General features: G+C 45.1%; 1 protein-coding gene across 1 annotated transcript in view; it reads left to right on the top strand.

Moving 5' to 3' along the window:
• Positions 1–25,387, top strand: part of LOC147707491 (CD109 antigen-like) — an 871,995-nt gene that overhangs the window by 501,466 nt on the left and 345,142 nt on the right. The window contains exons 20-21 of the mRNA XM_086926508.1: positions 14,909–15,022; positions 19,711–19,929. Of these exons, the coding sequence (XP_086782634.1) occupies positions 14,909–15,022; positions 19,711–19,929 (333 nt within the window). The remainder of the gene's footprint in view (positions 1–14,908; positions 15,023–19,710; positions 19,930–25,387) is intronic.

Below are 25,387 nucleotides of genomic sequence, written 5' to 3'. Positions count from 1 at the left end.
CTGGCATCGGTGACAAGTGACATTGGCTCTGAATCCCGGGCGCATCGGGGGGTTGCCCCGGCCGGCCGGGGGCGGGGTGCTGGTAGCGGGAGCGGCCGGGACGGCGTCTTTCCCCCGGTCCTGGCCTCCTCCTCCTCCTCGGGGACGGTGATGACCTTGGTTGTTCCTGTTCTGTTCGTTCGGCCCACCCCGGCCCACTCGGGTGCTTTCCCATCGGTCAGCCTCGGCGGCGAGCTGCCGTGGATCAGTCAATTTACTGTCGAGGAGGTGCTGCCTGAGCTCGACGAAGCAGTTGTTGGAGAGGTGCTCCCACACGATGAGGTTAAAAAGCTGCTCGTAGGTCGTTACGCGGCTCCCCTTTATCCATCCCTCGAAGGCTCGGCTGAAATAGTTTACATATTCCACCCAAGTTGTACCCGGGATTCGGGTGCAGTCGCGGAACCTCTGGCGGTACATTTCGGGTGTCAGCCAATATCGAGTGAGGAGGGCGGCCTTCATGTGGTCATAGGACGTCATTTGATGGTCCGGGAGCTGTAACAGGGCATCGCGGCCTTCATTGACGAACCTCCCCCATAGACCGGCTCCCCAGTCACTTCGATTGATCAGGTGGGAGGTCATGGCGATCTCGTAGGCCTTGAACCACTGTTGTATGTCGTCGTTTCGGTAATACTCTCGGACGACATCTTTGGGAATGTGGACCTTTGGTTCTGTAGCTCCTGGGGTGCGCGGTGGCTCGGGCACCCCCAGGTCTTTGTTTTGCTTCCGTAGTTCTATCTCTGCCAGTTTGCGCTCGTGTTCGTATGCCAGTCTTTTTTCTTCGAGCTCTCTTTGTCTTTGCTTTTCTTCCCGCTCTTCTCGGAGCCGTAAGTGTTCTAGGTTCATTTTTTGTTCCGCTAGTTTTAGTTCTCCATCCAACTTGAGCCGTGCCAACTCTAATTTGTGCAGTCTGCTTTTTTCTCGCTCTTGGATCTCTTCCCGGGAGAGACCCGCTCTCCTTTCTTCGGAAGGAGCGGTGCTCGTCTCCGGTGCTTCGATGTGTTGGTCCCGGGGACCGGCGGTATTTGCTTCCGCCCACGATTCTAGGGCTTGTTTAAAGTCATCTTTTGTGCTCAGACCGGTGGTAGCAATGCCCAGTTCCATACAAAATTGTTTTAATTCTCGATGGCTGTACTCCTCCAGTTTTTCTATTTGGAATTTCTCTGTAGATCCGCTCTCTTGGGTCGACATTGTGGTTTAGTCGTGGGGTGAGTTGCTTTCTGTCCGATTACGCGTTGGTTCGGATCGCGCCGCTGGCCACCAATGTTAGACGGGGACTGGGAGGGTCGGCCGAGGACAAGGGGAGAGGCCTCCGGTGAGGGCCGTCTCCAGCGATCGTACAGACAAGTAACTTCCCCCCCACAGATGGACACCACACAAGGATAAGGTTCACGTTCTTTATAAACAATTCTTTAAGTACGGTGATACGATACAATGGAAGCAGGACACGATGATCCTCTTAATTCTAGTCTCTTGACAGGGAAAGGGGTAGCGGGACAGTCTTGGTTACCAATCTGGTACTGCAATGTGATGATGGTAGCTCACAATCCTCGAGCTCGGCGTTCGAGAGGGACGGGCCGCGGCAGCGCCAGCAGGTCCCGAGGTGGTCGTAGATAGGAACGGGCCGCGGCAGCGCCAGCAGGTCCCGGCGAGGACGAAGGTTGCAAGAAGGCCGCGGCAGCGCCAGCAGGTCCAACGAGGATGAAGGTTGCAGAAGGCTGCGGCAGCGCCAGCAGGCAGGACGATGGTTCACAAGGCAGGGCTGCGGCAGCGCCAGCAGTCCGTCAAGGATGAGTTCTTCACTGTGTCTCTCGACTCCAAGATACAACTGCCTTCCTGCTCTGGAGCTGCCTCAGTTATAGGTCTGGCCCCCTTTGATGTCCGGACCCTCACACTTGGAGGTCGGGAGGTCTGGGATGAGGGAGTCCAGACACCCAGCAGGGGGGTGGAGCCAGCGCCCGGGGAGGCTGGGGGCGATCGGCACCTGGCGGGGCAGAGCCATCGACACTTCTTCCTCCCATTGACCTGCCAAGTGGTCCGTTCACCTCCTGGGTGGATGGTGGTGCCGGGATTTCGGGGCCTGGCCAGGCCCAGGGTTGGGGTCGAGCTGAGGCCTCGTGGTGCAGTGTCTAAGATGGCGGCTGGGCCAGGCAATGGTGCTGACGGTGGCCCGGGCCAGTGATACAGAGATGTCCGGGAGCAGGAGTCCCGTAGGGGACGGTTTGCGGGTTGCTTCTGTGGGTAGCACCTGGAGAGCCGGTGTCCGGGCCCTGTCATGCGGGGAGGGAGCGAGCCCTTCATGTGGCCTGTCCAACATGTTGCATATCAGGGGTACACCTAGGAAGAGCACAACATCCACCCACCACATCTACCCCAATTCCACAACCATTGCTGCAGGTGGAGGAGGGCACTGTGGAGACCACCCCTGGCAAGAAATCAACGGAGGGCACTGTAGGGGGTACACCTGGCAGAAAGGCAAAGGAGGGAACTGTAGTGACCAGCCCTGGCAAGAAGTCGAAGGTGGGCACTGTAGAGGATACACCTAGCAAGAAGGCAAAGGAGGGCACTGTAGGGGATACACCTAGCAAGAAGGCAAAGGAGGGCACTGTAGGAGATACACCTAGCAAGAAGGCAAAGGAGGGCACTGTAGTGACCAGCCGTGGCAAGAAGTCGAAGGTGGGCACTGTAGGGGGTACACCTGGCAAAGAGGTGAAGGTGGTCCAGAGGCGTAGCCAGACCAAGTGTTCTGCGGGATCCAGCACATCTCCAGAGATGGTGCCAGTATCTGCACCTGATGTGGGACAGTTGGGGTGTGTGCCAGTTTTGTCATCACCACTTCCAATCAACCCCAAGACAGGGAAGCCATTTCATATTCCCAAAAAGTGGAAGGGCACCCCTCCCACCTCTCGCATCCCCACTGTGTCGGAGGTCTGCATGACTCCACCTCCACGTGCCACTATGCCACCTGGTCCACACAGCCCTCCAGCTTGCAAAGCCACTGTTAGCACCACATCAACTGGGGCTCTGTCAACACAGTCAAGTGGGCCTGCTGTCCCCAACACACAGCCAGGTACAAGTCCGCATGACAGCCAGGAGTGAGTTGACATCCCCCTCAAACGCCTTTGCCTCATACAGGTGTGCTAGTCCTGAACATTGTTTTGTATATGGGTGTGTTGCTGGCCCTGTTGCTCTGCTGTGTTGGCCTCTCCCCTGCCATGGACACTGGCCCTGTTGCTCTGCTGTGTTGGCCTCTCCCCTGCCATGGACACTGCCCCTGTTGCTCTGCTGTGTTGGCCTCTCACCTGACATGGACACTGTCCCTGTTGCTCTGCTGTGTTGGCCTCTCCCCTGCCATGGACACTGGCCCTGTTGCTCTGCTGTGCTGTACTCACCCCTGCCATGGACACTGGCCCTGTTGCTCTGCTTTGCTGTACTCTCCCCTGCCATGGACACTGGCCCTGTTGCTTTGCTGTGTTTGCCTCTCCCCTGCCATGGACACTGGCCATGTTGCTATGCTGTGCTGTACTCTCCCCTGCCATGGACACTGGCCCTGTTACTCTGCTGTGCTGTACCCTCCCCTGCCATGGACACTGGCCCTGTTGCGCTTTGCTGTGTTGGCCTCTCACCTGCCATGGACACTGGCCCTGTTGCTCTGCTGTGTTGGCCTCTCCCCTGCCATGGACACTGGCCCTGTTGCTCTGCTGTGTTGGCCTCTCACCTGCCATGGACACTGGCCCTGTTGCTCTGCTGTGTTGGCCTCTCCCCTGCCATGGACACTGGCCCTGTTGCTCTGCTGTGCTGTACTCTCCCCTGCCATGGACACTGGCCCTGTTGCTCTGCTGTGCTGTACTCTCCCCTGCCATGGACACTGGCCCTGTTGCCCTGCTGTGATGTACTCTCCCCTATGCAGCCTCTCATGTACTTGCTGGCTCACCTGCCATGGACACTGGCCCTGTTGCTCTGCTGTGCTGTACTCTCCCCTGCCATGGACACTGGCCCTGTTGCTCTGCTGTGTTGGCCTCTCACCTGCCATGGACACTGGCCCTGTTGCTCTGCTGTGCTGTACTCTCCCCTGCCATGGACACTGGCCCTGTTGCTCTGCTGTGCTGTACTCTCCCCTGCCATGGGCACTGGCCCTGTTGCTCTGCTGTGTTGGCCTCTCACCTGCCATGGACACTGGCCCTGTTGCTCTGCTGTGCTGTACTCTCCCCTGCCATGGACACTGGCCCTGTTGCTCTGCTGTGCTGTACTCTCCCCTGCCATGGACACTGGCCCTGTTGCTCTGCTGTGTTGGCCTCTGACCTGTGCTATGGACACTGGCCTTCCTTTAGTGTGTTACACCTGTGCATATTATCTTGACTGTGTAAAAAATGTTGTGCCTTGATGTTGTCTACTATTGTTCTACTGCTACATATGTGCAATATGTGAATAAATACAGTTACTTCTGTTGTGTGTTTTGTCAGTGTCCTTGCTGATTAAAGTTCTTTTTGAGTTTGCATTTGATTGGCTGTGCCCCATGTTCTATGTATCACTTCTACATTGCAAGGCTATTTGCAGGCATCAGATTTTTATACAGGAGTGGCAGGGTCTTCAGTCCATTCTGACCCTGATTATGGTGTAATCTGTGATGGCTATTTTACCTGCCATGCTGTTATCTTCTTAGCGATTTGCTGTTGTTGGATACACTGTTCACATGTCAGGTTGTGGGACACTGTCAGCACAGGGTGTGATGCTGTGCTAAGGTTTTGGAGCAGGTTAGGATATGTCATGATGTATGTGTGTGGATTCCTTTATGTGTGCACAGCCGTGTATGTGTATGGTCATCTTGTGTTGGCCCTTAGTCCTGGTACCATGGCCTAAATGAGATGCGTGGTCTTGGGTGTAGCAGAGGTGTGCAGTGTGAAGGGTGTAAGTTTGTAGTGGATGTATGTGTGCCCCTGTATTGTGAGAGACACACATGTCACCCAGGAGTTGTATGCCTGTTGTTTGTTTTGTCTTGGCCTGTGTAGAAGATTGTATGCACTTGTGTGAGCTGTTTGTAGTGCATTGTGCTGTATGTTGGTGTGACTCCTCCTAGTTGTTTTTGTGAGTTTGAAGTGTGCAAAGTGTGTGAGTTGCACATCAGTGTTGCGTTTGAGTAATTCTCAATGTGTCTTGGGTGTGTTTGTGTAGACTGTGTGGCCCTGCTGCTCCACACTGGCATTGTGTTTGTGTTTGTGATGCATTGCAGGCACATGGTGGTTTTTCTCCGACTGTATGGCATGGTGTGTGTGGTGTTACACCATCCTCTATGTGTGCCACTTGTGCATTGCCATTGTGTGTCTTCCCTCCCTCTATTTGTGTGTGGGACATCCATTACATGTCTGCTACTGACATGCAGGGTATTTCACTTTGATGTCAGCTGTCCCCATGGTTTCCATGTGTGTGTGCCTCCCCATCACTTCATTTGTGAGCTTGTGCTTTGTGGTGCAGTACTTGGGCCATAAGTGTTGTTCCACTCTGGACATTGCCACAATGGTGTATGTGTGCTGTCCTTGTGCTATTAGTCATTCTGTGTTGGTCAGCTGTGTGTGCTGCCCAGTGCTCTGGTGGAGGTAGATTGGCTCTTGTGTCACGGAGTGGTGCATGTGTAGTTGTTGTGTTGGATGTGTTGGTGTTGGATGTGGTATTGGTTCAGTTCCTGGGTGTGCTGTAGTATTTGTGCAATGGTGAATTGTGGTGTGTGTGATGTGTTTGTGTTGATCATGTGTGTGTGTGGCTGTTGTGCTTGTTCTGCACACACTGCTTGTTGAGCATGCAGTGCTGTGTGTATGTGGCCTGGGCATTGCCTGATGTGCATCCCCTGATGCCTTGTGGTGTTTGTTGATTGGTGTTTGATGTGCATATGTGCTAGGTTTGAGGTGGCAGTGTGTGTTTGTCCAGATGCACTTCTTTGTGATTTGTGTTATGGGGTGTGTATGTTGTTCCTGAGTGATGATGTTGTGTACTCCTGTTGTGTCTGTGCTCCCATTGCTTTTCCCCAGTTAGATGTACAGGGTATGTCTGTTTCTGTTGGAGTTCAGTATGTGTTCCTGTAGTGTTTGTGTGTTGTTCTTGTGCAGGCATTTGTTGAGGCATCCCTGTGTGTGTGTTGTGTTTGTGGCTACACCCAGGGTATGTGTTTGTTTGTCTGTGTATGTGCTGGAATGTATTGTGAGCCTGTAGTGTGTGTGGCACTGGTGTTGTGTGTTTCTTGTCAGCCACTGCTGCAGTGACTGTCCTCCCTGGTTGTGTGTTGTGTGGTGCAGGGTGTGTATTGGGCTTGCTTGTTGCAGTGCTTGTTGGTGTTCATGGGAGTGCACGGGATGGGCACCTGGCCTGTGACTTGATGGGGTGTGTTGCAGTGTGGTTTGTGGTGGTGTGGCCCTGTGGTGTTTGTGCCCTGCCCATGTCTAGGAGTGGCCCTGCTTTCTGCATAGTGCGCATGTGTCGACAGCGGCGGTGACGCGACCGGGAGCGGGACGTTGCTGCTGGTTGACGGACGATGTGTGTCCCGGATGGTGAGGGGTGCCATGTTGTCAGGTGGGTAATGTGTGGGTGCCCTTGTGGATGTGTTGTGACCCCCAGCAGGGTGTCTGTGTGGTGATTGGACCCTGTGTCGGCCTGTGTGTTGTGTGTTGCATTTGTGTAGTTGCGTACCTGCGGCGGCGTCCGCAGCGGCCCATCTGACGATAGTGTTGTAGGAGGAACATCACCAGGTGCATATGGAGAGATGGGTTCATAGCGTTGGAGTCCGGGTCTCGGCTATCTAGCTCCGCTGTCCAGTTTCTGCCTGCTTAAACTGGGCGGTGTCTCCGCTGCGGTGCATTGACTTGTTTGGACCATCCTAATTTGTTGAGTGGGCGGAAGTCATTCCGCACGCCGGAGAGTCTCGATTGGCGCGGGCGCACTTTAATGGCGGTGCGCGGCGCTGCACGGCGGACGGGAAATGACCTATGTTTTGCTATCCTAATGTGGAGGACGTGAGTTCCGCTGCTCGCAGCCGGAAAACGCTGTTTTCCGGCTGCCACCACCGCGGTGGTGCCACCGCCCGACATCCTAATGGCCCCTATATTCCCACAAACATCACAACCAACAAGTAAAATGTAATTGAAGTAAAAAATTATAGCACAATTAACATGGTAAGTAATAATTAAAACGATTTGTAATAAATGAATAAATAATTTTGTATTTAATATTACTTCAACAACTTCCCACCCTAGACTGCTACAAACACAGCAAAACACACCTAATATATAACATAAAATATTTTAAAAACGTTTCACAAAAGTATCAATACATTAAATATTTAATTTAAAATTAATAATTAATTAGCAATTAATTATTACGTATTTATCTTCCCACCCTATTCCTGTACAAACAAATCAACATAACTTCCCATCATGAACCTCTAACATCTCAACAAACCGCACCTAAAAGTTATCTCAAAAATCATAATATTCACATAATTTACATAATTATCATTTAAACAATTAATGTTAATTAAAAGGAATTATTAAATAATTATAATTATTTATTCCCCATACTTTACCCCTACAAATCCCACAACCGGCACATAAAGTAAAACTTGAAAGAAATATTAATTACACATGTTACATAATTATCAATTAAATATTTAATTGTAATTAACATTTAATATTGTTACTTAAAATGAATTTACTTCCCACCCTGCACCCGTACAAACCGCAGAACTAGCTGCAACCCTAAAACTTACAATTATTAAATTACATTTAAAAACAACTAAACGTGAAAACTATATTTAAAAACATTGACAGCAATTATACAATTTATAACATATACATTTAAAATATATGCATAAAGATAATAAAAAACTATATTTTGTGCCACTATATTTTTGTAAATGATATTAACAACATAGATATTTTTGACATCAATATTACTTACCTTAGAAAATCAATATTTTTGTCAATGAATTTTCAGCTTCACAATATTTGTGTATTACCATTGTAAAAACTCGATATTTATGTGTGACAATATTTTAAACTCAGTATTTTGTCCAAATACTATTCAAGTAAAAGAAATATGAGACTCCTGTGAATTATTGGACTGTGACAAGGCATGAGGGGAGTTAGGCCCTTTTAAGATATCACTGCCCTACATACATATCACTGCCCTACATACATCAATGGGGAACACAGAATGCATAAGTGACCAAGGAACGCATTTTCTTGATGCAAGCTCGTATATTCTAATAACACTAATAATTATAAAAGAAATTTAGAAAGTGAAACAGCTACCCAAAACTGGCTACCTGTCACTTACAAAGTGTAGCTAGAAAACGTAGTGAAAGGGAGACAGATCAGCCAGGTTTTCAAAACTTTTTTTTTTACCAAAGAAAGATATTGAGGTACGTGAAATAAGTGAAAAGAAAGAGTGTTCCAATATTTGGAAGCGAGATAGGAGATGACAGGCCTTCTCAGGTTTGCCTGACGAATGTGGAGACCATTGCAAAGGCAAACATCTGCAAAATGAAGGGTGCGCATAAGGCTATATTGAGTCAATCCATCAGTTTTGAAAGCCGGAACAGCATTTTCTATTCTTTTTTTTTTATTATTTATTTTCTCATATTGCGAAAAACTATGTGTATGGAAAATTTGGATTCTGCCTCTCAAGCTTTTGTACCGTCACTGCCCCATGTTCTCTCTTGTCTGGGGAGTTTACCCTTATCTTGCTCAGTCAGAGGAGTTCCTTTTGTCATTTACATATAAACATATCTGTAGTCGAAAGGAGGGGAGCTAGCCACCTTGGCTACTCTATGAGTATCATACTCATTTATCCAGATTATGCTTTCGCTTTAATCATAGGACAGTGTGTTCCTCAGAGGTCAGATGTTTTTCCATAATCTCCCAATATTTATACCTCTTGCTAGTTTTTCCCCTTCTATCTAGTTTATTTGTCTTAATAGCTGAGTTCATCCACTCTCCATGTGACGGAGGTGATGGGCCAATCCACTTAATGCAGATCTCTCTTCTCGCAATCACCATTAATACAAAGAGTAGCTTTGCTTCCATTACCGTTAATTTTACAACCCCTATTGTGTTACAAATACCAAAGATAATAAGAGTTGTACTTACTTTTAGATGTTTCTGAAATATTGATTTTAACGTCTTACCAACTTCTTCCCAGAATATTCTTAGGGATGGGCAGCTCCAGAACATATGGACATCATCTGCCCTTTCTTCCCCACATTTAGGGCATTTTTTGATACCTGGCTTTTTAAATTTTGAAAGTTTTTTCGGTGTCCAATAGGCTCTATGTAAAGTGTAAAGATGATTCCTTTTCAACGCCGCTGACTTTAGTGTTGACCAACATTTCCCTATTGAGTCTTCCCATACATTTGTTAGATCTTCTATAATCAGGTCTTTCCCCCAGATTTGATTTGCCGTCTGGGAACTTTCATCTTCTTCCGTTATCAGCGACCAGTACCACTTGGCTGTCTCCTTGTTTATGGGTAGGATTTTAATCATTTCTTTTTCTAAGGTCTTGCTATCTTTGTCATGTGTTGGTATTGTTTTTGCCCAACTACTTAATTGGTAAAACTTAAATTTTGATATTGATCCATTTGAGATCTTATTCATTTCTTCCCATGAGATTAATGTAGACCCGTTTAGAATTTGACCCCAGTGGTTGATATTGTTTAGTTTTAAAGGGGTGGCCATGGCGTCTTTTAAACAGTCCGGTGTTCCGGGGGAGTTCCATACCGGTGCCATTGTACTATAATAAGGGATTTTTAGGATTGTTCTAATTTGTATCCAAAGTTTAACTGCTCCCTTTATTGTCTTTAGCTTAATTTTCTTGAAGTACTTTTGGTGACCAAATTTAAAAAGAAAGTGGTCTTCAGATTCGGTCATTGCTTGCAGGTGTTCCGGGTAGTACTGGTGTATTTTTAGCAGTGATCGTATGTTTTTAAATTGAAACGCTCTATAGTATTCTTTTAAGTCTGGACTTGCTATTCCTCCTTTCTCCTTTTTCCTTCTTAATTTTTTCCACGAAATTCTGGTTCCCTTGGAAGCCCATATAAAACTCGCGAGCTCTCCCTGGAGTTTTTTTAGTGCGACTTTAGTGAATTCCAATGGGATATTATTGAACAGAAAAGTATATTTTGGGAGTATAGTCATTTTTATAATGTTAGACCTTCCTATAAAGCTTAGCGGAAGGCTAGACCACACTTTAAGCAATTTTCTTACCTCTCGAGCCACACTATTTAGATTGTTTTGTGCAATTTTATCTAAATTTTGGTTTACCAAGATACCTAAGTATTTTATCTCTTGTTTTATGTTGGGGCTGTTGGGGTTGTTAAATTGTGTGTTCCATGTCATTATTTCTGTTTTCATGTGGTTGACTAGATATCCTGACACTTGTCCGAAGTTATTTATGATGTTTTCTATAGCTGGCTTAGATTTTACATAATTGTCAGTGAATAGCATCAGATCGTCTGCGTATAATGCTAACTTTTTTACCCACCCTTGATATTTGAATGAAGTTATTTCCTTACAACTTCTAAGTTTGTTTGCCAAGGGTTCTATGTATAAATTGAAAAGTAGGGGAGAGAGTGGGCACCCCTGTCTAGTGCCTCTGCCAATTTTGATATTACTCGTAAGGCTGCCATTAACCAGGATTTTTGATCTAGGGTTTTTATAGATTTCTCCTACTGCGTGTTGAAAGGAGTCCCCCAAGTTATTTTTAATCATTATACTATTCAGGAATGCCCAGTTTACTCTATCGAATGCCTTTGCAGCATCGACAGTTAATATTGTGAGAGGGATGTGTTTTGATGTGGCTATGTCTATAGCGTAATGAGTTCGTGTGACAACTCATGTAATTGCCTTCCTTTTGTGAAGCCCTTTTGGTCTAGATGTATGATTTTCGGTGTGAGCTTTCCCAGCCTTTTTGCCATTATTTTAGTAAATATTTTGTAATCTGCGTTGAGCAGAGATATCGGCTTGTATGATTCACATTTTTTGGGGTCTTTACCTGGCTTTAAAATGATTGTTATTACTGCATCGTTCCATGTATCTGGCATCTTTTCTTTGTGTTTAAAAGATAAGTTTATCAGCCCTGTTATATGTGGAACCAGGGTTTCCGATAATGACAGATACAGTTCATTTGGCAATGCATCTGGGCCTGCAGCTTTCCCTTTCTTCAGGGTTTTTATTATATTTTTAACCTCAATTTGTGAAATTTCTATATTTAGCTCGTTTTTCTCCTCTTCAGATAATTTCAACATTGGCGTGTCTCTTAGATATTCCTCTATCTGTTCCTTAGATGGGTTGACGTCTTCAGTGTACAGTTCCGAGAAGAAGGTTTTAAATTCGCTCCTGATTTCTTCTTCCGCTGAGGTTAGGCTTGTTTGATCTTGTTTCCTTAGGGTTTTTATCTTGTTTCTTACTGCATCGGTTTTCAATTTCCATGCAAGCCATTTACCACATCCCTCTCCGTATTCATACTTTGCTAGCTTGCTTGCTTCCCATTTTGTTCTTCCAAAATATCACTTAGGGAATCCTTCTGTCTTTGTCTGTCTTTTAGCAAGCTTTCCTTTTTGTCGGGATCTTTTTCCACTAGTATTTGAGTATCTAGAGTGTTTATATTTTTTTCTAGATCTGTTATTTCCTGTTTCATGTTTTTTGATTTTGTGATCCAAGGTTAAGTAGCTTGCCCCTTAATACGGCCTTATACGTATCCCATACAATTTGTTTTGATGTTCCTGATTTATTGTTTTCAAAAAAAAATTCTGTTTCTTCCTTGAGTGCTTGTACGATTTCCTGATCTAGAAACATGGCTCTTTCCACCGGAACAGCATTTTCAAGTGCACAGTTGCAGGTACGAGTGATTTGAAAATAGATCTTTTGGCCATTGAAATGGAACATCAAGAAGGGTGTCCTCTGAGGAGCCAAATGGCAAGGTTTTGAATATGCTGATTCCATTGTTGGGTCTATTTCCAGAGGGCCAGATATAGGCAAGTGCCATTATCCATCTGTGGTAGGATGATTACTTAGATCACAGTTATGATGCGAAGTATCTGCAGATAGACTAGGATTGGTGATGGTATTGGGAGCTGCAACATCAGAGCCAGACTGCTTTCTCTATATAGCAACATACTGATGTCATCAGATATGGTTAGGAGAGCAACATCTGTGTCATGTAGTGGTCAGAAACCTGCTGGAACTTGGTGCAGAAGTTTGTTCTCTTCTCGGTATGCTCATAGCTCTTCTTTGAATTCCCTTTCCAGGATCATAGAAGGCAATGGAACAAAAAATATAGTCCTCTGCTTTGCATCACACATCAGAACTAGTCAAAGTATGGGTAGGGAATGTCAGAGGACAGTGCAACTGTGACATTCAATGAGCAGTGTGCAGGCATGTTCCTAACCACAAGATAGACAGGAATGAGCAAAGAGTTTACTTGAAGAGAGAATGGCATCATATAGCGATGAGTTAAAGCTGTAGGGATGAGAGACTAAATATGACCCACTTTGCATCTCAGGGAGATTACAAGGTGACCTAGAGGCCTGGATTGTGATGTCAGTGGGTCTGACACGGACAGCACTTCTGTGTTGGACCCACCAACATCTGAAATAGCATAATGTGTCAGGCAGAGTCATTGGTCAGAGGGACCGTCCGCTGCGCTTCCGACAGACCCAAGGAGCCTGTGAGTGCATTGGGAAGACAAAATAATCCCTTAATGACAGGCTCCGCCATCGGGATTATGATGTCAGTTTCTGACAGCCATTCCATTCGGCCTTTCCGACATGGCAAGGCTGTCGGAAAGCGACCCTTGGGGCCCCTAGCAGGGCCCCCACTCCCCCAGGCCCTTGGCTATTGGACGAGGTGCCTGTCACACGGTGCAGGGATGTACAAAAACATAAATTTTTCTACAGCATTGGGCGGACTTAATCGTAATCAGGGCCAGAGTCTAATTGTACAGTTGCATCAGACTTCTCAGTAGTCTCAAACCAGTTATTGAAGTTTCCAAGCACAAGTGAATTAGAACCTTTTAGGAACCAGAGACAATATAGCTTCACTCACAGCCAGGCCCGGACTGACCTAAGCGGGCACCGGGCAATCCCCCGGTGCGCCGCAAGGGTGGGGGCCGGTTTTGAGCCCCTGGGGGCCGATTTTGTTTCAGGGCCGTTTTAGCTGCAAAATCGGCCCTGTACCAAAATCGGCCGAAAACCGGCCCTAGCCAAGCTCTCAGCGGCACCTCCAACCCCCCTGAGTGGGGGGGGGGAGGAGCGTCCGAGCACTTTGCCAGGGCCGGTTTTGGTTCCTAGTCCGGCTGTCCCGATGTTACCGACTGGTTAAGGGAACGATCTCAGAGGAGCTCCACAGCAGAATAAGGATGAGATGCATTAATACAGAAGAGAAGAGTCTTGTCAGAGAATATGACAAACAGGGCCGAATAGAAATGGCATGTATCGGACAATGATCACAAGGATGCTGCTCCTATGGTCTAAACAAACCGGCCTGAATATTTTAATATCCCTGGGCCGTAACCATAGCGAAGCTTGTTCCAAAAGAATAATGGAGGCAAGTTTCCTCTGAAAATATAATATCAAACTTGAAAGAATCAATAAATAAGGCAATTTCAGTATCATGATCGGGGAGAGAATGCACATTTAATCACAAACAAAATTCTAATCATGTTGGCAATGAGAACTTCTAATGTTAAGACTAGCTATGTATTATCCGAAAAATAAGCAAAAACATAGCTTACCCTAGGAGGTTTTGAAGAGCCAATAGTTTGTCATGGTCATAGCAGAGCCTTGAGTCCTCACGGGCAGCGTGTCTAGTGCAAGGCGCTTGCTACCTAGTCACAGACGGGCGCAGGCATCCTTGCCAGTGGTGTGCCTTTGGTACACCACCTTCACACACATTGCATAGGCATGCTCCTGATCCAAATATATCCCTATCTGAGCAGACGAGCATTACCCAAGAGACAGCCAGCTACATACTGTCCTCACACACCCCATAATGGCAGAGAGCAATGTGTTGTGTTGCTTAGTTATCAGGAATGCTTGACTAGTGAGCTTTCGTGGAATGTTCATGTTCAACCTTGAGTGATCCTTGGGTAGTTGAAGGAAGGACACTGGGATTGGTAGTTGTGTCCTTCCTTGCTCCTCAGCTATTTGATTGGTTACTACTTAAATTGAGCCAGTGTATCATTTCAACACAATGGGAAGAGGCAAAGGGGAAAACATCCTTTACGACACAACTTTTACAACGCAGTGCCTTTACAAAGCAGGTTTTTCAAGGCAAGTCATTACAACGAATTGCGCTGGGGGGCGCTGTAGGATAGGTAATAGTTTAATTTACTATCCAACACCTTCCCTACTATCCACAGGGACTGGAGTTGGAATAGTAAATTAAACTATTCACTATCCAGCACCCCCCAACGCAAGTCGTTGTAACGACTTGCGTTGAAAAACCTGCATTGAAAAACCTGCGTTGTAAAGGCATGCGTGGTAAAAGCATGCGTTATAACAACGTACATCCGGCAAAGGTGGAGAGTGGAAGGGAAATGATCAGGAGCCTGATTTAGAAACCCCTCCTGCCACTTGCATCCACCAGATGAGGATGCAAGTTAAGGAAAGGAAACACAGATGGCAAATGTTGGCAATAAACCAGGAATTTACAGATAGAAAATGAGTGCTAAAATAGATCAAAAGCACAACACTGTAATATATTATTGGTCCTGCTCTTGAGTAAGGATTTTCTGCATAGTTTCTTGATCATTGTATTGCTATTTGTAATAACTACAATCTAATGCAGAACAACTGTTTGAAATGCTCTTCTTTAAAATTGTGTTTCTTCAGCTACAAGCCTTCCAGCCATTTTTTATTTCTTTGAATCTCCCCTACTCTGTGACGAGAGGAGAACAGTTCATTTTGGAAGTTACCATCTTTAATTACTTGGCAGAAACTACTGAGGTAATATGAATAAGTAACACGCTGGCATTCTTTTAATACCTTGTAATAATGTTGCCTTCTAGAACTACTGCTTTATGCAAGTGTCAATAATTTAAGTAATTTCAAGGAGATGCATATATACATAACAGAAAAATACAATTCACCAACTGTAAGTTTTTTTTTTTTTGAGAAATTTCTTTCAATGTCTTGTGTCGGTCAATTTTCCAACTACTTGGAAAATAAACAGTGGATCGATATATAAGTTGAAAAGGCGAAAATCTGTTATGGAGTAACAGTATTTGTATTTGGTGTTTTTTAAAATATACACCCTATATTGTTAAAATAACGTTTTCTAATGAAAATATCCATGTCCTCACTCCAGGCTGTTAACGCAAATTACATGCGTCTGTTGTGAATTTTGTTAACATTTTCTGTAATGTAAAAGTGAAAGCCTGGTGACATTTTTAAATACAAACTCTATTTATACACAAGTTGCGGCCACAAGGTTGAAAACATGCGCAGAATACATGTTCTTTGTGACTATTGTGGTGATGCACAAACCATTTCTGATGTGTACATTCAAATTTTGCGCTTGAAAGAAATGAGGATTGTTGATTAAAAACAATATTCTGTTAAGAGGTTTTTGTACAACCTTTCAACTAACTGTTCTTCCAATTTTTATTTTATCGATACCTTAGAAATGTGGCAACCGATCGAAGGTGTTTGTGAAGATTCCATTTTTTTCCATGGTCATTTGTTGGACACTAGAACATGTGTAATATCTGCTTAACACTAATGACTCTCTTCATCAAACTATACCCTAGAGCAGGGGTCTCAAAACCGGTCCTGGAGGTCCGGATCCATGCCAGATTTTTAAAATAACTACATGTATTTTCAATGGGGATATCCAAAAAATCTGGCATGGATCCGGCCCTCCAGGACCGGTTTGGAGACCCCTGCCCTAGAGTCTTTGATTACAAAGCATCAATTACATCTACCTCCATCTTCTCACAGTGGTTTGTTTGTGCAAAGTTTTGTGATTTATACTTTTCAACCAATGGCTGCTGTTCATTTGCTCATAGCGCTAGAAAGGACATGGGGGATGCTAAGGATCTTAGCCTGTGGGCAGGCAGAAGGTAGTCTCCCATGCCCTCTGTGCCATAGGAGTATGTCATGTGGGTGGGTAGTTCTGCTTGTGTATGATAAAATTGGGCTTTGTCCCGCCTCACCAAAATAAGTCCATTACCTACACAGTTATTGTTACCATGATAATCCTTCCTGTTCCTCTCATAGCTTAGCACTGAAATCCTAAAGTATCAATAGGGTTTTCCCTTTTTTTGACTAAGGTCAAATGCATTGATATATAAGGGCCCACAAGTGCAAAAGAAAATATGAGTTTGTACTCCATTAAAAATATCCCTGAAACACCACTTTTAACAATGGAAGTTTGTTTCCACAATATTTTTTAATTCCTATAAAAATTTATCTGTATTCAGCTATGACTCTAAACACGCTTCCAAAACTAAAACAAACCACAAATGTTTTCACTCACTTTGATAACAAAGTTTTAGCTGCCAGAACAAAGTATCTTGATAGTCTGGACCACGAGGAAACTTCTAATTGATAACTTCAAATTGCCTGCCCCCATTTTCAAACATCAAGGGCTGTATTACAGATGGTGCCCGGGGGCGCCACGTGCGTTTGCTCCCACTTTCCGCCCCCCCGCACTTTATTATAGATATTATAGAAGGGGACGCAGACGCTTGTTCGTCCCCTTCTATAATACAGATAGCGCTGGTGCACTTAAAGGGCCAGCGCTATCAACAGAGGGTGTTCCCTCACTTGCAAAGGGGCATGCCCTATGCAAGTGAGGGTCAAAGAAGCCCTTAGGAGGAGCACTGACAGTGCGCCTCCTAAGAGCAGCCCTTTGCAGGGGTAAAGGGGGTCCCATGGACCCCCAAACATCCCCTTGCACGCGGTGCAGTCACTGACTGCACCTGCCTGCAAGGATTTCTCTGAACCCCTTTGAAAGTGTGGCTGTTTTTTCACATGAATGCTCTGCCCCCAGAGCAGTGCAAGTTCGCAGCTACCCTGGGAGCAGCGCATGCACCATAATGGGGCGCATTATCTCCGTTGCGCCCGGCGCAACTTTTGCAAGCGCACCGGGCGCAAATAGTGATAGTGTATTACGCCCCCATGAGTGCTGTGGTTTCATGATAAACGTAGTTTACTGAAGGTACAGCCAGATGATTTATGTAGTGTGCCTTCCAAGACAGAATACTTTTCTAAAAGCAGCATCAACATTCAGAGTGCACTGCAAGCCTTCCTTTCGTCGGAATACAATTAAAACCTAAAGTTCTGGTTATATTGCTCGTCTGCCTACTGAGCACAGAAGGGTAAGTGCAGGCCACAGATCCTGATAGAAACAACCACAATAGACTGATGCAAGGCTGGTGGATTGTGCAAATGCAACTTGAAACCAAATGGTCCATTTATTGAAAAAAATTAACAGCAAAAATCATAAACATTAAAACAGGTAATATTGACATTTTTACTAATGGAATTTTACCCTTTAATGATCATTCGGAGTGCTTGCCAGATCGTCAGTAGTGTATGTCTTACTCAGAAGCATTTTATACTTGAAATCAGGAAGATTATAATTCAGAGTAACATTAAGTACCAAATATGTCTTGGGTCTCAAAGTATAGTCAGCACCGCTCTCAGACTCAGAAAAACTTTATTCGATAAAAGTACAGAGAAGTAACAGGTAAAAAAATGTAAAATGTGCCGGTTACTAGCTTACCATGATTCCAGGAGTACCAAAGCAATATTAAAAAATTAATTAAATTCATTATGAAGTTCAATGTGTAGTTTCACAGATGCAACCTTAAGATACAGGTTGATCATTCGGAGTGCGTACCAGATCGTCTTTAGTGTCTTTGTCTTACTCAGCAGCATTTTATACTTGAAATCAGGAAGATTATAATTCTGAATAACATTAATTACCAAATATTTCTTGGGCCTCAAGTATAGTCAGCACAGCTCTCATTAAATAATCTATCATGAGTGGCATTAAATAGTACAGTTACTACTTTCATGTATTCTATAGCTGCATAGCTGTGAACGTTTTTGAAAGTGAGCAACTGGAACGCTCTGCAAGGAGGAATAAAGCAAAAGCAACAAAATGATGGAAGGAATGCTTGCATTTTGCATCAGTGATGCACAGTACCTGAAGTTGATTCTGGCTTCTGCCGAAAGCCAATTAAAGGCTGGTTTAATGTGTTTCTATCTGTAAAGATTAAGGGTAAAATCCTGATTATGAACATGCCGAAGTCAGTTTAGATGAAATTGTTTAAAAAGCTGTGACTATGGAATGCAATTCCCCACACGGAAGGTAGTTCCCCAAACAACTGTTGTCAAAGTCCATGTTGCAGTTCATGATGTTTTCAAATCTAAAGTTTACATTTCCCATCCTGTCCATGCTCAGCACCAAATCAAAGCCCGTGTGAAGGCCAGGTGGCACCTCTTTTATGTTATATAGATTAATTTATTGAACACTTGACATTAGCATACTCACGTAATTTTACATTAACTTCGTTCCACGTCCATTTAATTTGCGGATATATTTAACATAGTTATACTGTTTATGTTTATAAGTAGTTACAAAAACTTCTAAACGTCACAAAATATAGTAAAACACTCTTATCCAGCTAAAATTCAAATAAAAATAGTCATGATAAAACAAAGAGAATTGCAAAGTGTATTCATCTACATGAATTAAGATATTCCCTCAGTAAAATGTGATCTTCCCTGAGCATTCTCATGAGCATTACTTTCACAGGATTACAAGTGAATTGCAAATAAGCTTACCACTTACAATCCCTCAGGTTAGTATTCCAAACTATAATTTTTTGCCGATTGTGCCACTTTAGAAAGAGAACCTGATTTAGAGTTTGGCTGATGGAGTAAAGGCAGACATGGTGGTGGAGGACTTTACTCTGACCTCCAAATTTAGAGATGTCCACCAGCCCCATGGACATCTCTATACATCATCATATCCTCTTAATGTACCAAACGTTTGGCCGATGACTCCATTAAACATAACAGCTGACCGTCAAACATTTCCAATGTTTTTTTTATTTTTCAAAAACAAATTCTCAAAGCTGGAGTTTTTTAACATGCTGTAGGGGGCAATTGTTCTTGTTTTACAGTCCCTCACCACTAGGATATACCCGGCGGCGAAGGACAGTAAAAAATGAAAACATCTGATCACCCACTCTAAATAGGGTGAATGGTCAGACAGCTTCCCTCTAACAGCACCTACTCAGTTGGGCCATCAAAGGGAGTTTTACAACAATGGAGTAAATGTTCCTCGTCGACATAAAATGTGTGGTCCACCCAACGGTTAACCTTCAGTTTTGCAGACAGGATACCTTGTCAACATTTCAATGGAGTACCTGGTCACCTCATCCATTCACCCCGTGGTCCACAGCTTTTTTTTTGTTGGGAAATTTGAGATTCACCCCCACGACAAAACTTACTGACTAAGCTTTGCCCCTGAATTTATTGTATTATTATTATTATTATTGTTCTCTTGTTATTGTTATTATTATTATATAGAGCACAATATATTTATTAAGTGTAATTATATTTCAATGATGCGTTCACCTTAAAGGAAAGCAATGTCTTGCCATTTTATCTATTCATAGGTCACCATAACCCTTGACCCGAGTGACGCATTTGATTTTATATATACCGCAAACGATATCAGTGCTACAACAGGCACCCACACTGTATCTCTGCCATGTGAAGATGGAAGGACTGTCTTTTTCCCAGTTAAACCAAACCAGCTTGGTGAGATTGAAATCACAGTTAAAGCAACATCACCTACTGCCTCTGATGCAATAACACAGAAAGTGTTAGTTAAGGTACTGTACTTGTTTCTGTACCAGTCAATGTCTCATTCATTAGTGGTATTAAAAGTGAATGTAGAGTGGTTTTAAAAATCTATCTTCCTTTTACACATTTTAAAACTACCATAGCCTTTAGAAATGTATGTATTAGAATGTTTAAAAATACTGTGCTGTAAAATTATTTCCCTACTAAATCAGAAAACATACCAGCAAATTTCTCCTTTAAGCAAATCATAAAATTTGTTGTAGAACCAGATGTAACAAGAACTGACTTTACTGAACACTACTCTTACATCTCTCCTGTACTATTACCTTCTTTTAAAAAAATTGCAGCCTCGTGACTGGTATAAAAACAGTGTGTGCTTCCATGTTGGAAACAATCTTTGGCTAAGTAGTTAGGTCTGTTGTTGGTTGCCAGCCTTTTGACACAGCCACTAATTGTTTTGATTTATCTTAGGTATGCAAACCTTTATAGTTGGGGAAGCTGCTGAGCCCTCTTCAAGCTAAAATAAAAATTGGATAAAAGAAAAAAAATTTGTTCTAAAAAAACACACATTGCCATAGTAGTCACTGGTACTTAAAGGAACTAATTTGTGTGTGGATGTGACTCTTGTGAACGCGCAGACTGCTGTCACTCATGGTGAAGTTGGCCAATGACTGAAATGGGTTGACTCACTGACCGATGCTGTATGCTGTAGTGGGTGGATGGAAAATGGGAATGACACAATAGCAAACTAAAGATGAGGACAGTTAGCCAGAAGATACTATAAGCATGTATCTTATATGCATAATTTCAGTAAAATCAAAAGGGCTTGGCTAAAGCCAGTGCCAAAGGTTTAGACCAGAGGGCCTGAAGAGAATCCCTCATACACATTACCGATCACATCTCTAAACATCCCTTGTTTGTGGTTCTCTTACTCCATCATTTACTTCATTTCTTACAAAGATTGACAAGTATCTGTTCCAACATGGGGCGTGGCCAACAGCCGAAGGCATAGGAAGCATGGCTGGCCAATCCCCATTCAGTGTCATCCTATGGATTAAAACTGACCGGGGGTGGGGGGTCCTAATTGCTCCCCCAGCACCCATCACAATACATGAAACCAGGCTGATAGGCGATTCGGCTGAAAACAACGAATACAGGTGGCTGGAGAGAAGATGCAGCCAAGTAACAAGATGGTGGCTGCCACCGGCAAATGAAACTAGGGGGGAACCTAAACTGGTCTCTGCCCTGCAGAGTTGACCCTCCCTAGCCCACTAGTGAGTGGTGAGATCCCCTCAGAATACTGGCCAGAGAGAGGGAAGACAAGTCTGGCTACCGGCAGCTACCGTCGGAAAGGTGAAAAAAGACTGCAGCGACCGGAACCCATGCCGGAAAAGCTGAGAGGCGAGGGTACGGACTCCCCTCTGGCGATCCTGCAGGTGCAGTGCAAATTGGGACGAGATCCTGGACTGCTGGCAGGACACTGTATGGACCATATGGAGCGAAGAACGCGAGGTGAGGATCTGGGTGTGGGCTGGGCTCCCTACCTGAATGACGAGCGGCGGGCTGCCTGCCCCAAATAGGAAGACCCTAGGACCGAGCGATGGTCCCTTAGCACTGAAGAGGTATTAAAGTATCCACGAATCTAGTCCGACTTGGAGCTACACTAGACTTAAAGGTACATGACCCTGTTCAGAATGACCAGTATACAGACCTGGACAATCCTTTCAGGAGGAAGGATTCGCATTGATCACCAAGGTGACATGTTTCATCATCTGGGTCTCCTCCTAGCGACATTATAGTGGTGCCAAGGGCTACAACCCTTTCAATGTGAAGGGGAGCTCACGGATTTTTACAAAAACTTATTGTGCGATAGCACGCTCTATCATAGATGTGAAGAGGTGTTTTGTTCGAGTGATGGACGCAGTGCACAAAAGTGAAAAGAGTGAATTAAAAATGAACAGAAGGAGAAAACAACTTTAATGGGTATCTCCTAATGCCCAGATTTAAAACCGTGCAACAACAGTTTAACATAATAACTGTCAAGAATTGAAATAAAGCGGTACAAAAGGGGGTGGTGATGGACGGAGCATCTGAATCAATCAAACACTCACACCCAGTCAAAAGCTCTGGGTTTAATCCATCACCGTTCTTTAGCCCACTCTGCCACCCAGTTCAGACATGGCTATATGCAAATCAGTCTGACCCTGTGCCTCATGGGAACAGTCCAGCCCGAACTGCCAAGCCATGTCTTCCCTGGACCGGAAACAAGCTTCCGAGGACCGGTTTCTGGCATTCCAGCCGTCTTCAGCCCGGCTTGTTGAATCCAGTGGCAAAGTGAGCAAGGGACTCACGTCTGAGCATACCCTGCCACACTTATGGCAGCCAAAAGCGGTACAAAAGGGGGTGGTGATGGACGGAGCATCTGAATCAATCAAACTCTCACACCCAGTCAAAAGATCTGGGTTTAATCCATCACCGTTCTTTAGCCCACTCTGCCACCCCAGTTCAGACATGGCTATATGCAAATCAGTCTGACCCTGTGCCTCATGGGAACAGTCCAGCCCGAACTGCCAAGCCATATCTTTCCTGGACCGGAAACAAGCTTCCGAGGACCGGTTTCTGGCATTCCAGCTGTCTTCAGCCCGGCTTGCTTGAATCCAGTGGCAAAGTGAGCAAGGGACTCACGTCTGAGCATACCCTGCCACACTTATGGCGGCCAAAAGCGATACAAAGGGGGGTGGTGATGGACGGAGTATCTGAATCAATCAAACACTCACACCCAGTCAAAAGATCTGGGTTTAATCCATCACCGTTCTTTAATAAAGACAGGTCTACATGTTTCAGCCACTTGGATTACATTAATCCTTGGCTTTCTTCAGGACCATACAAAAAGTATATTGCTACTGCGTAAAGTGTGCCATAAGTGAAATTCAAAATGATAAAAACAGGGTTGGAACAAATACAACCATGTAACCTGTATCAGTAGGTTTTCATATCCTCATCTGTATAAGGAATGCTGATAGCATCCGTATAATGTGAGGAAGACACTTCACCTCTCCTGGCAACAACTCAGGAAAATGAGGTACCGCTCTATCCGTCGGTACCTCTTGTCCAGAGCCGTAGGGGAGGTGACCTGGATAGGATATGAAAACCTACTGATATAGGTTACATGGTTGTATTTGTTCCAACCCTGTTTTTATCATTTTGAATTATGGTAAATGCAGTTCATGGTACATGCTTACTTGAATATTTACTGGAGTAGTCCACCAAAGTTGGTGCAGGTTAGTGCTGTAAATCTCTAGAAACATGTTTCTGGATATCATCCGTCATCAGTAGAGCTAAAAAATAATTTAATCTGGGGTTGCTGAGCAGGCTGCCACAATCCTTTCAGGTCTCAGTACCTCTCACTGGCGCACTTGTGCATTTCCACAGGCACGTCAGCTTAATGGCTCAAGGAAGCCTTTTCAAACACAAAGGGGTGGGAGCACACTGCTTCACCCCTCAGCATTATGAACAAGCACTGGCGTTGCCAATAGGTCTCGCAGTAGGAAAGTTGGAGCTATTGGTTTTGTAAATGACAAAGCCCTTTATGTTTTTAAAATGAAAAAAAAAATAAAAGGCATTGTTATTTGCCATGGTAATGGCTCCAACTTTCCTACTGCGAGACCTATTGGCAACGTGAGTGGTGTAGCGTGTGTGATTGGCGTTGCGTGTGTGATTGGCGTTGCGTGTGTGATTGGCGTTGCGTGTGTGAGTGGCGTTGCCTGTGTGATTGGCGTTGCATGTGTGAGTGGCGTTGCCTGTATGAGTGTTGTTCCGTGTGTGATTTGTGTTGCGTGTGTGAGTGGCATTGCATGTGTGAGTGGCGTTGCATGTGTGAGTGGCGTTGCATGTGTGAGTTGTGTTGCGTGGATGAGTGGCGTTGTGTGAGTGAGTTGCGTTGCTTTGAGTGAGTGACGTTGCATGTGTGAGTGGCGTTGCATGTGTGAGTGGCGTTGCATGTGTCAGTGGCGTAGCATGTGTGAGTGGCGTTGCGTGTGTGAGTGGCGTTGCGTGGGTGAGTGGTGTTGCGTGGGTGAGTGGCATTGCGTGGGTGAGTGGTGTTGCGTGGGTGAGTGGCGTTGCGTGGGTGAGTGGCGTTGCGTGGGTGAGTGGCAAGTTGGAAGTTCGGTGGTATTATATTTACATAAGGCAGAGTGAAGTTCCCTCCTAATTATGAACAAGCACTGGCGTTGCCAATAGGTCTCGCAGTAGGAAAGTTGGAGCTATTGGTTTTGTAAATGACAAAGCCCTTTATGTTTTTAAAATGAAAAAAAATAAAAGGCATTGTTATTTGCAATGGTAATGGCTCCAACTTTCCTACTGCGAGACCTATTGGCAACGTGAGTGGTGTAGCGTGTGTGAGTGGCGTTGCGTGTGTGATTGGCGTTGCGTGTGTGATTGGCGTTGCGTGTGTGAGTGGCGTTGCCTGTGTGATTGGTGTTGTGTGTGTGAGTGGCGTTGCCTGTGTGAGTGTTGTTCCGTGTGTGATTTGTGTTGCGTGTGTGAGTGGCGTTGCATGTGTGAGTGGCGTTGCATGTGTGAGTGGCGTTGCATGTGTGAGTTGTGTTGCGTGGATGAGTGGCGTTGCGTGGATGAGTGGCGTTGTGTGAGTGAGGCGCGTTGCTTTGAGTGAGTGGCGTTGCATGTGTGAGTGGCGTTGCATGTGTGAGTGGCGTTGCATGTGTGAGTGGCGTTGCGTGTGTGAGTGGCGTTGCATGGGTGAGTGGCGTTGCGTGGGTGGGTGAGTGGCATTGCGTGGGTGGGTGAGTGGCGTTGCGTGGGTGAGTGGCGTTGCGTGGGTGAGTGGCGTTGCGTGGGTGAGTGGCAAGTTGGAAGTTCGGTGGTATTATATTTACATAAGGCATAGTGAAGTTCCCTCCTAATTATGAACAAGCACTGGCGTTGCCAATAGGTCTCGCAGTAGGAAAGTTGGAGCTATTGGTTTTGTAAATGACAAAGCCCTTTATGTTTTTAAAATGAAAAAAAAATAAAAGGCATTGTTATTTGCAATGGTAATGGCTCCAACTTTCCTACTGCGAGACCTATTGGCAACGTGAGTGGTGTAGCGTGTGTGAGTGGCGTTGCGGGTGTGTTTGGCGTTGCGTGTGTGATTGGCGTTGCGTGTGTGAGTGGCGTTGCCTGTGTGATTGGCGTTGCATGTGTGAGTGGCGTTGCCTGTGTGAGTGTTGTTCCGTGTGTGATTTGTGTTGCGTGTGTGAGTGGCGTTGCATGTGTGAGTGGCGTTGCATGTGTGAGTGGCGTTGCATGTGTGAGTTGTGTTGCGTGGATGAGTGGCGTTGCGTGGATGAGTGGCGTTGTGTGAGTGAGTTGCGTTGCTTTGAGTGAGTGGCGTTGCATGTGTGAGTGGCGTTGCATGTGTGAGTGGCGTTGCATGTGTCAGTGGCATAGCATGTGTGAGTGGCGTGGCGTGTGTGAGTGGCATTG

This window comes from Lissotriton vulgaris, chromosome 6 (assembly GCF_964263255.1).
Source record: "Lissotriton vulgaris chromosome 6, aLisVul1.2, whole genome shotgun sequence".
Lineage (NCBI taxonomy): Eukaryota > Metazoa > Chordata > Amphibia > Caudata > Salamandridae > Lissotriton > Lissotriton vulgaris.
This window is presented reverse-complemented; position numbering and strand designations above follow the sequence as displayed.